Genomic DNA, 17412 nt, shown 5'->3' with positions numbered 1-17412 from the left:
GGGTTTTTCTGTGTGTGTGTGTGTGTGTGTTGTTCTCAAAAGGGTGTGTACAGCAACAACTGAGAGAGAGATGACACCCTTAAGGCTAGTCAATGAGAGACGGACGTGAAGACAGATACAGCTCGCAAGACTGCCGATCAATAGTAATCATGGAGTGGTGTGGCATTAACAGCAGATGACACATCGCCCAGCCTTTCTGCTGTGCAAAACCCTGACACAAAACGGCACCAAGCCATTAATCCCTCTGGACCTTGATCAATAGTTACACATTTACACAAGCATAAAGGCTATAGAAGCATGTTTGGGGATTCATTGCTCATTTGTCTCATGGTTCAAGACTAAGTTTTGCCACAGAAATACTTAAAAGCTCATCCTTTCACCCAGCCCTGCACTCCTCTGAACCAGCTGAAGAAAGCATGACAGACTGAGTCTCTGACCCCATAAACGACCCCCAGGGGGCAAAGGTTGGGATATATAACTATGTTAACATGATGTCCAGTTAAGAATATCTATGTGATAAATGAATGGGTTAAACATCTAGGAATACTTGAAAGTAGGCGTTTATTGACAGAGCAGAAGTGGATAACGGAAAACTTGTTGCTGAAAAATATCAATGTCGGAATAGACATTTTATTCTGCTGTCGAATGTTTTAGAAAATGTATCTCTTACTTGATATGATTGCTTAAACTCTCCATCTAGTAGTTTCATAAAATACAATTCCACTTATTTTTTAACTATTTAATGGATCGCTGGTGTCAGATTTGAGCCGTTCGCATTACGTGCATGTCAAATGTACCAAATCAGCACTTTTTAGTAGTGGTACTTTCTGCTTCCCATACAGACCTTAACAGAAAAATTTAAGCTCAGGTCAAATTCAGTTCATGCTGCAGAGAGCCTACGTGATTTAGAGATTAGATGTTTTAGCAACCATGCTTCTGTGACATCAGTACATTTTATGATTAATTATTTCATTCAATTTCATTCAGTAAATTGAATTTATTAATGTCAGTACCATCTCAAATTAAAGAACTGTTAAGTGAGAGTTCGTTTTAGTCTTTTAGCACAAATTCACTCAGTTTCTCACCACTTTTCATTACCATTGAGAGTTTAGTTTTTTTTGCAGTGAAAAAAGCATCCTGAGCAACTTTTCAGCAGTGCTGCAAGGAACGATTAATCATTCCTGCAGTAATTTAATGAAGCCATGTCAAACAGTAAATCAACCTGTTTTGCTGTCTTGCTACGCGGCCAGAGCTACATAAGGCCCCAGTTCTGCCAAAACTATTCACTTTTGGAGCCAGTGATTGCTGTACCAAGCTTCAGCAAGGGAGTGGGACTGCTATGTACAGCACAACAAAGCAATCCTGGAGAGCAATGTTGTTCAAGCCGGGCCAGGAATCATCAAAGTGCCCATTTGGCAGCTCATTTTAGGGCAGGCAGCCAAGGCCAAGGAAGGTTCTCAACCTGACACAAGTATAGAAGTAGAGGAAGGTGTTAAAAGCATGTCCGCTGGGTAGACTGCTCTACCCAGCGGTAGAGCAGGTTATTTGGATACTACGGTATCCAAATAATCCTGATGTATCATTTTCTTAGAGTCTTGCTTAACCAGGGTGCAGCTGTGAGAAAAATATACACCTTTCACATCTGGGGTTTTCTTTTTCCTCCAGGTTTAGGTCAATTATTTAAGTACTTTCCTCAAGAATATATATTCAGATTAAGACAAAATGGAAAAGATACACATAAACAAACAAGTATACCAACTAATAAAATCATTTGTAAAATTAAAAATTAAATAAGAGCTGCCTGTTATCTTAGATTTTAGCTGTTTTCTTGTAGATTTTTCTGCAGTTTGGGTCAATCTCCAGCTGTCAGCTAAATGGTTTCACATTTGACCCAAGAATCACTTCCTATACAGAAAAGTTCTTGATCGACTGTCAGGTGCCAAGATCCAAGCCCAGATCATCAATCTTCCCCCACAGTGTTTAATAGTTGATGTAAGTTTTCTTTTGTACTGACATGTTGTGTTTTCTTCTCTCTCAACATAATGTTGTAGTTCACTTAGAAACCATGATTGTTAGGAGAAAACAGACTCTCCTGTTCAGTCTTTCTGAACTTTACCAGTCAACATGCTAACTAGGACGAGTTCTATAGACATTTTTAGTACATAGTCTGTAACTTGGAATAGATTTGTTAGGATTTTCTGAGAAGACCGGCATTTGTGTCAAATGATTTCCACTTCTGAATATTTTCTGTGTACAGCAACTGACTTCAAGTTGTTTTCAAATTACTTTACAAACCCTTTGCAGATTAATAGGCAGCAACAATTGCTTGACTGTTTGATTAGCAGCAATAGGGGTGTACACTGTATTTTTTAATAAATAACAGTGATGATCTGTTGTGTGTTTTCATCCATTAGAGGTCAACCTTGTACAGCCTTTTAAATACTGGATTAAACTTATCATGTTCTGATACCTAAAAACCAAGAACTGAAAGAGGGTTTCCTTTCCATAAATCTCTCTCCAGCATAGTAAAGACATTTCTGCAGCTCAATCTACTCAGATTTGTGGGATCAGGTTATCATCAAAACAAATAGTTTGCCAATGATGAGTGACATTTAGCCTTTTGCATTCACACAGGGAAAATAGCGAGGAACATGATTAAAATGTCAAAAGGTCAGATTTCGTTGCAAAAAATAAACTGTCTCAAGAGGGAAGTTAATTGATTAGAGGCAACAGCAAACCACCGGATTGGAGTCGTTGTCTCAGATCAATGAAGCAGCGCTAACCGTGTAGGAGACCTCATTCTGCCCGAACCACCTGGATCTCCTGCCCTGCAGCGAGGATGACGGCGCTGTCGGCCTAATCCTCTGGAACAGCAGAGTCCACACAAACAGACTGCAGCCAGGAGCATGGAGCTCTCTGCAGCCACTACAGTCAAAGCTGAGAAAGTTTGTAGCAGCGCTCTGAGGCTAAAGGATTCAGCTTTTAAAAGCTGAACTGGAAACGTAGCATCTTGGTCAAGAAAGGAGACAACAATAACGGTCATCGAGTCTGAAACACAGAGCTGCCTTCTCTCCATTCAGATTTTATACTTACCGCTACATTTAATGCAGACACATTCTCCTAGAAAGTCTCTCTAATTTACAAACTTGAAGTTTAGCAAACAGCGTTAGAAAATAGCAATAACTTATTCGTCTGTACTCAAATAATGATAAAGTTTGAAAGGAAATCCCCTCTGAGCTCCTATCATGGAACCAGCATACTTTGCAACAAAACAAGTATTGCCATCAAATATTTCTGGAAGGATACATTTACAGTATATGGCTTGTAGTGAGGGCAATGAGCATAAGAAGGGACATGGGTTACAATATACAAGTGAATATGTTCCAGGTCAAAGAGCCATGAGGTAAACAGCACTCACCACTTTGTCCTCCTGAAGCCCGGTCAGTCAGGCATGCAGAAAAAATAGAAAGAGAGTAAAAAATGTAAGTAAGAATGAAATAAAAGCATAGAGAACTCTTACTTCCCCTGCCAGAAATGAACTGCGTAATATGGTGGCGTGTGAAACCATTCATACACATTTTGTCATGATACAGTCAGAAACTTCTATATTTTATTGTCATTTTTGCAACATAGCTGGTTTGCTCCATGTTGGGGTTTATCCATCTTCCTAAGAACAACTTCCCTGTTCCTCCTAATGAGAAGCATCAAACGGAATAATGCTGCCATCACCCAAGTGCTGAAGTTTTTTTTGTCTTTCCATTCTTTCATAAAAACTGGATTGGGAGAGTGCCCAGATGTATTTATACTGAAATTAACTTACGCACAGAAATAGATTACTTCCAAATTCGGTTATTTCTGACAGCATTTAGATACAATGGTTTTCATTTAGTGGTATCAGAGTAGAGAGGGCTGAATATAAATATCAGAGGTCAGACTTTGTTTTTGTTGTTTTTTAAATCAAGCATGCTGAATGTTGGAGCAGTATCGCTCCACTGTGAAAAGGCATCGCTGCTTTGCAGCAAGAAGGGTTCAAATCCCAGCCAGGTGTCATTCTGTAAATTCTAGGTACTCCGACTTCCTCCCACAGCCCAAAAAATGACTATTAAGTTAACTGAGTAAAGTGTCTTTAGCTATGAGTTTGTGTCTGTGTGATTTTGTTTGTATTTTATGTGTCTGTATTGGTGACCTGGACCCCACCTATCGACCTTTGACTTCTGGAGATAGGAACGACCCAACCAACAGAAGCGCTACCAACTGTACCACCCATGAAATCAGCACACTGTCACCACAGCAACACCTCATCCAGTCTGAGTATGTTTATTTATTTAGAATGAGGGACTTCAAAGAGTTTGTAAATGACCTTATGACCCCTGACAGATTGATAGATAACACTAATTGGCTTTGTGCTAACATACAGATTCTTGCTATAAACCACCAAATTCTCTGCTTTTGTAGAGGTGACGATCAATTAGTCAAATGACGATCAATTAATCAAATGACGATCAATTAGTCAAATGTTTTTTAGTGACTGTATTCAGAATGATGAGGCTTAATTTGCCTTGTCTATGGTTTTATCTTCCTTGTAGGCGTGTTGGTTTGCTAAATTTACTCTCCCAGTGGTTGCAGCGGCTTCCTCCACCTGACCGAACCCCACAGCTGAACACTCCCGACAACTAATTAGGATGTACTTTTAGATGTGTGCGTTTGTGCCTTTGAGAGGTCATTAAATGCCACACCGGTAATGTGGGGAAGGAGGCCAGACACAGACCGTCACTTCTTTAAAAAGAAGACTCGCTTCCTGTTAACACACACACACAAATACGCACACACCCCGCTGTGTTGCTTATAGGGCACCTCCGGACCCCTGGGAGACCAAGACAGAGTAGTAGACCACCCCCTCAGTCCAAAGCTCAGCCTAATGCCCAATTAACCTTTACCAGGCCTAGCTCGGGTCACACCGATTCATGCACAGCTCGCACATGGGTGGAGGCATGCAGAAACACACACAGTTCTTGAATGTGGTATATTTTAACCACTGTGACACACATACCGCCACGGCTCATCACCTCCACCTGAGCTCCAACACCTGAGGCCCAATCCGATGTACAGTATTTTGATTTTGTGAACAGCTGTGTGTCTTTACAATGCCCCTAAAACAAAACAATGGCATTTATGAACCTGTTCACCTTTTTGCTGTGTACTGTGTTCTATATACAGTATATCCTGTTGTGATTTAAACTCGACGGACCCAAAACGTGTGAGCACACCAACAGGAAATCAGTCAACACAGAACAATAAAGCAGTACTACACGACTGACAAATCAGACAACTCAATATGAACACCGGCTGATATATGGAATTTAGACAGCCCAAAGAAACAGTACAAGGGTGTATATGTAAGGAAAAAGCTTCCTCACCTGTTTATTTGGGCCCAACACCCATGTACTGTCCCGGCAGGCTGTTGCCTTAAACGGCCCGTCCAATCTCTGCTCGTATCTCAACACGAAACCATCCTCTGCTACCATTTCGTTGTGATTTAAACTCGACGGACCCAAAACGTGTGAGCACACGAACAGGAAATCAGCCAACACAGAACAATCAGAGTTTACTTATTTTATTCTATTTAGCGCTAAAAAGGAAGAGACGCTTACCCTTACAGGCTTATGTGGATGTCAAGTGTAAAGGCCCGAATCTATACAGCATCTGCTCAAACACGGAAGACACCTTGCTTATATTATCTAAAGTCCGCCTCCTGGTCTGCTGGTGTGTTACGTCACTACCTAGTGGTCAGACGATGAGCTAAAGTTAAGTTTCGTTTCTACAGAAAGTGTCCGTATGAAACAAAAGGCTTTTGTGCAGAATCTTTGTGTCCGTTGTTGAGTGTGCGTGCATGTATGGTGCGTGTCTGGAGTAAACGTCTCAACAATCCCAAGGCAGAATGGGTTTTTTTTCAACTTACAACTGATAAAAAAAACTACTAGTGTGTATCTTCAATTTCTAAGACATGTACTGTCAGGGCCGGCCGAAGCCTTTCAGGGGCCCTAAGCAGATTTTCACTTGGGGTCCCCCATACCAAAATGTCAATACCGGATTTTTTTGTCATTCTTGAACTACTCTATATGTAAGATGTCTATTAACATTATCATCATTTGTAATTAGCTTACATGATTTTAACCTTGCAAGAATAGTAATCTAAAGACAAAATTATTTGGATTTTGAACTGCAGAGCAGTATTTAAGTGTGCCACATTATTTTAATTATTTGAAAATAACATCAGTTGATACACACAAAGTTTACAGTAACAAGTTAACAAGTTTGATATCTTATCCTAACAGTGGCAGCAGCCAACACCAGGAGGAGATTAACCTTTTATTTGTGTAACAACTATAAAAATATAGAAATTGTTTTTCAATGTGTAATACTAGCATTTTGTTTTTATAATTCAATGTCATTTTAAATATATATATATATCCATCCATCGATTTTCTGTACACCCTAGTTGGGTTGGGAGGGGTGCTGGTGCCTATCTCCAGCGAACGTTTCGGGTGAGAGGCGGGGTGGACCCTGAACAGGTCGCTAGTCTGTCGCAGGGCAACACAGACACAGACATGACAAACAAACAACCATGTGCACCCACACTCACACCTAGGGAGAATTTAGAGAGGCCAATGTACTGAACAGTTATGTTTTTGGACTGTGGGAGGAAGCCGGAGTACCCGGAGAGAGCCCATGCATGCACAGGGAGAACAAGCAAACTTCATGCAGAAAGACCCCGGGCCGGGAATCAAACCCAGGACCTTCTTGAGTCATGGCAGCAGTGCTACCAGCTGTGCAGCCCTCACTGTCATGTTTTATACAAATAAAGTCAAATTAGAAAAGAAGTGTGAACATATAAATACACCCTGTAATCCAGGACCTTGTAAGTAACTGTGAGCCCTAAAGGAGGGTGTACTTTCTATAAGTGCATTTGTGAAATGTTTCTGTTTTTATATCAGAATGAGCTCTTCATATTATGGAGCTCCATAGTACCTTTACAAATTAACAAGACCCTCATCAGTTATAATTATTACGGGGGCTTGTAATTTGCAGCTTCACCACCAGATGCCACTAAATCTAACTTCCACTTAAATCATAACAGGTTTTGTTAAACAAATTATTTGCGATCAGAATGAAACAGAAAAAGCATGCAATGTTTCCAAGGCAAACGAAAATTTCAGTCAACTTTCATGGTGGTCATTTTCAGATCACAATAAAAGCAGCACAAGCAAAACCTTCTCTCACCGTATTGGACCGCAGGGACACTCTTCCCCCACAGCGAGCGCAGAACTTGGTCTGGCAGTACGAGCACAGGTTCCCGCAACCATCCGCAAACTTGGTCTTGTGGCAGATGCCGCAGGTTGGCGCGTCGTCCCGATGAACGGCTGAGCCCGCCGCCGCCGTGGCCTGCCGGATCACTGTCTCCCGGTAGCTGGAGAGCTGCTGCTGGATACCTCTGGGAGAGAAAAAAACACCAGATAGAAGCATGAAGATTGTTTTATAGCCTATGTGACTGCAGGGTTTATATTAGAACTAGAAACACTCGATAAAGTAATGGTGCAAGCGTTTCTTTAACGTAAGGGTCGATTTAAAGGTAAATGATAATCTATTTTTCATTCATCTGTGCGCTTTCTAAAGGCTAGTCCGCAAACAGCCGGATATCTGGGGAAAGAAATGCACTTTTCGGTGTTTCGGTCTTTAATCCGCACAAAAATTCCCCTTAAAATCACAAAAAACTATTATTTCTAACAAATCCTAATTGTTTTGAGTGTGTGTATGGGAAAACAAAGATTTAGGGTCCGGCGCGTAACAATCTATCCACATACTTGCTTAGACATGACCCCACATCGAGATTGTACTGTGCCTTACAAACTTTATATCCTAACACGCTACTTAAAAGTTAACTTGCTGTCGTCATTTACTAATTCTTAACAGGAAGACGTTGTTGTTTTTAAGCATTCTGATTAGCTGACGGGTTTTATCTTTGCGCAACACTGCTCCCTATGGGTTTGGTATGTTTAAAACAATACTGGGCGGGAAGTTTGTGTTGATTCATGTGGATGAAACGGGGCTCAAGCTTGTCTTCATCAGACTAAAACACACTCTCCTGCATGGTTGAATCAAAAGGTGGTCCAACAAAGTATTATTATTATTTTTATTTTCTTCCTTATAGTATATTTTGTTTTTCAGTTGAATTGACCAGGAAATAAGTACATTTTTCTGAAAAGTCAGTTTTGGAATGATTTATTATGGTCTCACAAACACCTTCCATTTTCAAACGGGTGTGTACACGTTTGAGAGCTGATGTGAGTAACTTAATACAATATACATGCTAATATATTTCAATAAACAACAACAACAAATAACTGGAAGAGTGAATAAGACCATTTTTGGCAATTGTCAGTTCATATCTAAGTTTCATGCAATTAGTTCTGTGTATGAAATTGTTACAGGCCGCGTTGCCAGCACAAGAAACTCCTCAAATCGATATTTCAAAGGGGGGAGGAGGAGTATTGGTTTTATGTGCCGTTACAGTAAGCTGATTAATTGGATTTCACGCCGTGGAGATAGGAGAGTGAATACAGATGGGAGGAAAAAGAGAAAGGGAAAGGAAGATGACCGTAGCAGCAACTCTTCAAATTAATTACAAAAATACTGAGGTGACCAAAAGAGACTGAAGTGACTAAAAATCAGAGCTCAAGCCAAACTTTCTGACATGTCATGCAAAATATATGAGTCTGTTTCACTAATCTTTATTGCTTCTGAAACGATCTTTAAAATCACTTTAATAAATAAATAAGGCCAGATCTGAGTCATTCCATGTCATATTTAAGTAATGTTAGCTGAAGATGAGGAGTTGCTTATGATTATAAAATAGAGAATTAATATAATTCAATGTTTAAACACATCAAAACCCCACTCATCTGAATGCAGATGGTTATAAAAGCTTGACTTTGTCTGAATCTCACAGTCGTCATTGTTGTTGGATACTTACAGGCTGGGGCTCTGCGGTGCCGACTCCTCGCCCATCAGCTCAGCCAATCAAAACTACAAATCCCAGCAGAGGTCAGAGGAAAGAAAATCCAACATCCAGCTGTTTGCTCCACTTTTCAGCATCGCTGCTGTAGTCATAAGAAGCCAAACCCTTCCTGTAAACGCAGCTTTCAGAGACGCCAAGAACCCAACGGGTAAAATACAAGCTACCCGCAGAAGAGTTAACACCTTACTTGGACACACACACAAACATTTGTTACACTCTTATATGACTAATACAGACACACACAAAAAAAACAAAATGCAAACCTGTAAAACCCACACAGGGATGCACGCTTCCTGGGAGAGATAAGGTCACGAAGAGGTGACCTGCTGCTGCAGCACAGCAGGAATCACTTCCTGATCCATGACTCTCGCTGAGTATTCCCCAACTACCGGCTCTGCTCTGCTGCTAACAGAGTTAACCCTCAGTAAACTGCAGGCCTGATATTTGGAACCTGTGTGATTGATTATATGTTTATGGCTAAACTGACAAATATTACATGGGTTCTCCTCCTCATGAAAAAGCTTTGACCAGAGCTGAATCTGGTCCGTTGGTTTGTTGCTGTGAAGCCTCGTACCTACTTTGTTGTCTCAGAGGCGCTATGCTGATGCCATGGCTTTAATCCAAAATGGCTTTTTCTAGTATTAGGCCTAATAAATCCACTGCGGCTGGATGTAAGTAAAGTCAGCCATAGAGGCAGTGAGGCCCTTCCTCAATGTCATTTTCTACTTGGGTTCATTGAGTACGTTTATCATTTCCAAAACTATTTGCTCCATCTCTGCTGTTACAGTAAAACCCCTACTGAGAATAGCCATAAAAGATTTCACATTTACCAATAAAAAGTGTGACTGAAAAATGCAAATTGAAGCACGCTTGCACCTAAAAGAAGGGAGAATCTCTGCTTTAAGGAGGGAACTTCAAGTATCTTAATGTTTCATTTATAAATGATGGCAGGTCGGAGTGAGAAGTGGATAACTCGCTAGATAGCTAGCAAACTAGCTAGCTGGATGGATGGATCAATCAATTGATTGATAAATTACTTTTATACATTGTTATGCAAAGAGACTTCTGTTTTTGCTGCCCAGAAAAGGAATTAGGACACATGTAGAATCCAGGAAGACTACTTCCAGAACAGGAACATTTAGGTTTTATTACTACTTAGAAACTGTGGAGTACTTTTACAAAATTAGAACATACTTAGAAAGTCCAGACGATACCTACTCACTTGTACTTTAGCAACCCAGAGCAGGGATTAGAACAAACTTAGAATCCAGAAATATTCCCCAACCAACTCAGAACAGGAATCAACACTACAGTATTACATTCTCTTTCTTTTGCTCTTGACTTTCGTTTGTTATTTTGTTTGTATTTCCTTATTAACCCATGTACAGCACTTTGAGTTGCCTTGTTGCTGAAAATGTGCTATATAAATAAAATTACCTTACCTTACCTCACGGGTTAGCTGAGGACTCATCCGTAGGCTAATGCTATCAACGAGAGTCTATCCTGTCTCTTTTACCAGCTGTCTGCAGCTGGTAAAAGTCAACAAAATAAAACAGACAGAAAAGATATTCTAACACTGCGGCAAGTTCCAGTTAACAATGTTTAGTTGTGTAAAGGCTCTTTCCGATGCTTGCTGTCTAAAACTGACAGAAGCAGGAAGTACGTCAAGTACCTTTCTACAAATTAGTCAACCACAACAAGCCATCAAATCTTCTGCTGCAAGAAGCAGCTGGTTCTTGCAGCATATGCAAAAACCAGAAACGTATGGTTTGAGGGTGGCTGCAGATTTTAATTAGGATAGAGGGAAGGGAATGGAAGGACGGGGAAACGCATGAAGGCCAACATCAGAAAGAAAAATACACAGACAAAAAAAACAGAGCTCATTAAAGAAATTCAGAAATATTATATTCAAATGAAGCCACAAGGTTAAAGCAAAGTGAACATAATTCCTCAGCTTCTTGCACAAGCAAACAAACCTCATCATTTTTCCCAACAAAATCTTTCACTTGCTTGGAAAAGCTGCTGGTTTATATACATTTCAGACAAAACCTTCATGATTCAACATTGAAAGTGTAAAGAAGCTGGGAAAGTTTGGTCCGTGATGATGCAAAGTGGCATGTGTTACAATCAGAAGATAAACTTTAACAAGTCTTCTGCATAGAAATTATATTCCATATCTGAGTGTTGTATTCTAGCTGGCATATTTCCATTTTTGAATTGCTAAATATGTCTGAGAACAATAATGCTGGATTTCTTTTGGCTTTTTGGAGAAAGTCAATAAATCTCTTAAACAAAGAAGAAACAAAATGGGGTTTTTTTAGATTGCAGGAATTGGTTTACATTTTGCAAACCTGGCACTACGTAATATACAACTGAAACCAGAAGTTTACATACACCAAATGAAAAGACATCCTCACTGATGTCACTTTATATCTACACCCATGGAAGCAATCCCAAGGATTACTAATTAAACACTGATAAATCTAAAAATGAAGGCAAAAAAAGGAAATTAAAATGATTTTGGCTACCTTTGCATCACACTATAGAAATCAGTGTGTCAGTGGTGATTTTGTTAAAACTATTTCTTAATGCCGGTTGTAAGCAAATGTTCTCTAATTGAAGTTTTGCATGTGATTATGCTTCAGCTATAAAAAATTAAACAACTTTACCAGGAGTGCAAAAGTAAGGGTGGAGTCTGAGTTTGATGCTTCTGTCATTTACCTTTTAAGCTTAAGGCTATTTTCCTTTAAAATAAAAATGCTCAACAAATACTAAACCTGTTGTATAAAGATGTTTTCAGAAAGAAATAAAAACAGTTGCATCTATGAGGGACCACCTGAAGTGTGTATTAATACAAGATGCCTTCTCCTGTCACTATTTACAATGGCACAATAGCATGCACAGCGCTGACTCACTATAAACAAGTATGTTACCAAGAGAAAAAAAAGACAATTTATCCACTTTTTCTCGCTGTGACTCACTAGTGTGTTTTTAATGGTTATTGGATGATAGAGTTTGTGGCAGAAAGGAAAGAGATATATTGGGTTCAGGATATTAAGTGAGTTTGAGGGAAAAAATACTGAAGAAGATGGATGGAGATGCTGTGAAGAAGAATGGGAGAGCAGAGGGGAAGAGCTTCTGCAGGACGTTTATAGAGCCGTGACAGAAACTGCGAATAGCTGTAACTTAAAGCTGGACAGAACCGAGACCTTTTAGTGGCAAGGACAGGCCAAGACGACACACAGGGCTTTCACTGTTGTTATTTTATTATTTCAGACTTTCTCTTTCAGTCTTAAGTACTACAAAGAAAAAGATCTGAACTCTTGGAGCGTCTACTTTGAACCAATTATGGAAAAACAGCATTTAGTTTTTAAGGTTCACAAATCTGGAACAAACTTCCGGTAAACTAAAAAACTGCTGAAATACTGAATTCATTTAAATCAGGGCTAAAAACTAATTTATTGAGCGTCACCTTTGATTTATAATAAGTTGAACTTACATTAACTTTTCAGTTCTTCTCTTTATCTTCTTTTTTGTTTGTTCTTTGTTTATGTTTTTATCTTGCAAAGAAACTCAAACTGTCTTATTCCTGAAATGTATTATACAAATAACATGATTCTTGCCCATTATGATCGATCTCTCCCTGCTCTGCATCCATGGAGCCTCCTTTCCAACTCCTCTGGGATTTAAAGTCATAGTTCAGGTATCATTTGTGCTTATGAGATGCTGCTGTAATAAAAAAAAAAACCTTGTTGCCATGGTGATGAATAACAACAACTGTCCGAAAGCGAGAATGTGTTGGAAATTAAGAGCAAAAAATCCTTCCAGCTGCACAGCATCCAAAACCAGACGGAATAGTTGTCCAAACATGAAATTCCTCAATCAAGGACGTTATGAACAAACTTCAGGATGCAAAAGAATTTAAATTTGGGAGGACAATACAATACAATACAATTACACACCAGACTAGAGATTTGTATTTGTTAAAAAAAAATTGGGGAAATGATCTAATTTGTGTTGACGTGTCAACTAAGTGTAAATATGGTCATACACAAATAAAAATGTTCCTCAGGTGTGAACATTTTGTAAATCACTATTTCTCACATTTGTGAAAATACAACAAAAAAAATCATTCAAGTAATGATGACTTTGGCACATAATTTTTTCTTTTTACTTCAGCTGGTGATCCCAGTTTGATGGAGATTAAACATTGCAATGATATGTCAAACAACCAGAAGCAATAGTTCAATTTGGACAGATTTTTCAACACAAACCAAAATAACCAGCTGTTTATCCTTTACAAGCTATGCGTAAAATATTAAAAAAGATTCAAAGAACGTAGCTAATCCTTATTAGCCACCGCAGAGTTTTAAAAAAAAAAACTTTGCACATTGATTTGACCCAAGAAAGGTGCCAGCAAACCTTTCCTCCTTAGCTGCCAATTTACTTAAGTCATAAGAACTGTATTTGATGATCACACAAGGACGCTGCTTCGGGCAGAGAAAAGACAATGATCTCACAATGAGAACATATTTCATACAATAGCCAAAAGCCATTTTTCACATTTATAAGACATAATTTAAGCTTCTATATTCCAGAACTAGCACGGGGTAACTCACTTCTAACCAAGCACTGTATTTGAAACATTAAAGACACGAAAGCAGCAAACATCGGTACTGTACAATTTATTTATTCACTCAGCCAGAATTTAGCCTAAGTTAGTATGTTTTGTATGAACTAATATGATATAATTTGACACAATAAGTTGAGCCTATCTTTAATGATCATTATGGGACGGATTTGAACCAAAGACCTTCTTGCTGCAAAGCAACAGTGATGCGAATTGTGCCACCATGCAGCCCAGTTTGCAAAAATACTACTATTCTTGCCAACATAATCATTGTAAAAATCTTTATTACTGGCTTGGAGGAATCAAACTGCTCTTACTGAATGTTTCTACAGGTTGGAAGGACAACCAACCATCACCTTAATCTTTAGAGATCATCTTAATAAATTAATATTACAGGAAAAGTGGTTCACATCAACTCAATTTGCCTATGAATGAGTTAAAATGATCTTCTGGCAATCAGCAATAGTTTTATAGACTTCAGAAAGTAGATTCTGACATTTGCAGATCTGTTTTTGTTCTCTCCTGGTTGGGCTTAATAGAGCACACCATTTTCCTAATGTCTGGCTAACACAGCGCATCAAAGATACCACAGAGAAATGTTTCCCAGAGCAGCAATCAACGATTTTTTGAGAAAATTTAAGATCAGCCAATGAATAAAAGTGATCAGCAGTTGATTTGAGGCATGGCTCATGTTTTAATCTTAAGAACACAGAGATCACAAAAAGCAATGGTGATCACTCTGGCATCCCCAGGAGAAGGAAGGACTTCCCTCAAAATGAGAACCCAAATGCAGATTAATTTACAGCTGAAACTAAATCCACAATAACTACATTTCCTCTCACTTTGTCAGCCATTTATGAGGTAAATTAATTTGCAGTAAAACTTTTCTATGCAGCACAAGATACAGTATTACTTATTGTAAAACATTTTAAGCAGATTTTCCAGTTTATTGAAGACACTGTTAGTTTGAGCCAATAATTGTTACTGTGTGCCCACTCCATCTCACCACTTTCTAACAGGCTCACAATTAATTTGCTCTCCAATCTCCCAAAATAGCTTTGGACCCTCCTCCGCCACAGCTTGTCTCCTGCATTAAAGTGTGCACTTATGCTTAAAACACCTCCAAAACATTAAAGATCCCCCTTACTTGATGTGACAGTTAATGGGTCTAAAAATAAGGTAGATAAAATAGCTGAGTCCTTAAGTCCTTGAGCGTCGTTGTTGTTTTCGGGCCAAATGTTGGCGCTGCCTCTTCCGGTCCCGGCCACTCGTGAAGCAGAGCGGCACCGGGTTGGGAACGGGAGCCAGCTCCCTCTCTTTCCCTGTGGTGACTCAGGCCTCTTTGGCCGAGTATGAGTCACTCCTCCAGTTCCGGGATCGATATTCAAAAAAGTAGGCAGACATGAATCAAATAACAATGAGCAGTTTCAGAGAAAATCACCTCGCAGCCATTAAGAAATTAAGAGCTCCAACTTTTCCGTCTCATTAGCAAGAAGCAAGTTCACTTTTGTCCCCCTGCCACGGACTTCACCACGTCCAATTTTCAAACTTATCATGGTGTCAGCATTGTATGTTTCTTCCTACAACCTAATGTTACTCCTTTTTCCAATCTAGCACACACACGCATATATATATACAAACGCACACATGATGTGGACAGGTCATCTTGGAAATTGATTGAGACTAGCCGAGTGTCCCATAATAGACGAGTATTAAAAAAGTTTCCTCCCTCTCGTGCTGTCTGTGAAATTGAATGGAAAGTAAAATGCGAGCCAGAATTAGAAACAGGGATCTGGTCTGCAGCAGCTGTGTGTGCGTACAGAAAAGGTGTTTGTGGAAATGCAGTGCAGAGCCTCCTCAACTCTTTTTAACACCTCATTATTTGCAGAAAACAGTTTGTCGCCTCTGCAGGCTGATAGAAATCTTTGATGACTCAGATTGTTATTAAAACGTCTCCCATACTGGACAGTTATTGATAAATGCACACCACACTCAGAAAAAAAACTGCTTCTGTCTCTTTGAGATAGGACAAAATGAGTTTCTGAAGCAAAGAAAGTACAGTGCATTCAAAATATTACAAGGATATACCTAATTATGGTCACATAGGTTGGAAAAGAAATAAAAATATATTTTTTTAACATACCTTTGAAAGAATGGACAAAAGGCCCTGAAATGTGTGTGATAAATTAATAGAACTAAAAAATTGATTTCAAAGAAACATTCCTCATCCCTTCCTTATTTGGCTCCTCATCTTTACTCTTCAAGTTAAATCCCTGAAAAATATACCTAATATACAACAACATAACAAAATAAAATAACGTTTCACCACAATGTAGCCATGACTCAACAAAGATAAAGCTCCCCAATCCTTCTGGTCAGTGAATGCACCACTACTAATTCCACCTGACTGTGTGGAAAAGCACCGAATCTCTCTGATCCAACCAAACTAAACAGCTGTTTATGGGAAACAGGGCTCACCACCCAGGGTGTTGTACAGTCTGAGAGTGGTTACCAAAACAACAGTCAGCACAAAGTGTTCTGTGGTACAAAATGGTCAAAACTACAGAAGTACAAGAGGGAAGAGAAACCAAATGACCATCAGGTCAGGACAATTCCAGTTGCCAAAACTGTGTAACATCCAGAAGCATGAAAATTATTCATAATGGCAATGAGTTTAACAATGAATTAAGAAAAAGCACAAAAGGAACATGTAGGATCATATGAGCTAGCACAAGCCAACACTGACCGTTATACTTCCGGCTTACAGTAGCAGAAGCCAAAGTACGGTGTCCATTAAAGGACATACCACACCAACTGCCAAAACCTAAAGAACAAATATCTGCTGACATATTGAGGCCACTGCCCTATGCTCTCAATAACTGCACACTATCAGGCTTAATAAATATGGTTAAAATGGAAAAAGTGGAATTCAGAGCTTTAAAATAAATTGTGGAAATTGATTTGCAGACACCCCCAAAATAAAATGCTTCTCTTATTACTGACTTTGGACACATGTTGCTGTTTTCATGCACATGTTTCTGGTCGCTTCATTCAAATGTGCAAACCTCATTTGACATGAACGACTCGATGCAATCAACTTCCCACCTCCATCACATGCTCACTCTGCTGCTGCAAAATCAATGACTGTGTGCAGTGGATGTGCTTCCTTTTTACCAGCTGGCAATTTAAACTCAATTTGACACTGTTAGATTATAACTAGGATCAAACTGCTTCTTTAATTGGACTGTACTGATTTGATTATACATTTCTGGACATGAATGGGATCTGTTTATCTTCAGATGATGCTTGCTGCAATTTGGTGCTAAATAAATAAACTGAATTGCATAACATGAATTGGGGGTGGGAATTTATTGTATCATTTATCATTTATTGTGAAAAAAATTCCTTATCATGATAAGAAATTTGATTTGTCATAACATTGTCATGATACATTTCTGTTATTGATGGTAAGTTAAAAAAAACTACCATTATGACTGGAAATGTTATGTTTGCTATTTTCTCCACTGCTTGTTCCATGAGAGTATCAATAAATATCAGCATATTTGAAAGTAGGATTAAATATTGTGTTCAGTTTAGTGATATAAATCACAGTTTTTCAAGTGGCATCCTGAAATAGCTTATTGTAAGTGGAAATATCATATTTACAGTTCTCACAATAATACCACAAAATATTGCGATAAAATTT

General features: G+C 39.0%; 1 protein-coding gene across 23 annotated transcripts in view; it reads right to left on the bottom strand.

Annotated features, from left to right (window-relative positions):
- rims1a (regulating synaptic membrane exocytosis 1a) overlaps window positions 1-17412 on the bottom strand; it is a 98213-nt gene that overhangs the window by 45675 nt on the left and 35126 nt on the right. For 22 of the 23 annotated variants that reach the window (XM_032552989.1, XM_032552994.1, XM_032552995.1 and 19 more), the window contains exons 3-4: window positions 7282-7492; window positions 3419-3430 (exon numbers count right to left, since the gene is read on the bottom strand). In XM_032552989.1, the coding sequence (XP_032408880.1) occupies window positions 3419-3430; window positions 7282-7492 (223 nt within the window). Of the gene's footprint in view, window positions 1-3418; window positions 3431-7281; window positions 7493-9031; window positions 9145-17412 lie in introns of those variants that run through there. The other variant, XM_032553005.1, reaches the window with a different exon arrangement.

This window comes from Xiphophorus hellerii, chromosome 22, assembly GCF_003331165.1.
Source record: "Xiphophorus hellerii strain 12219 chromosome 22, Xiphophorus_hellerii-4.1, whole genome shotgun sequence".
In the NCBI taxonomy this organism is placed as follows: domain Eukaryota; kingdom Metazoa; phylum Chordata; class Actinopteri; order Cyprinodontiformes; family Poeciliidae; genus Xiphophorus; species Xiphophorus hellerii.
Note: the sequence above shows the minus strand (reverse complement) of the source record. Positions and strands in the feature narration are given on the sequence as shown.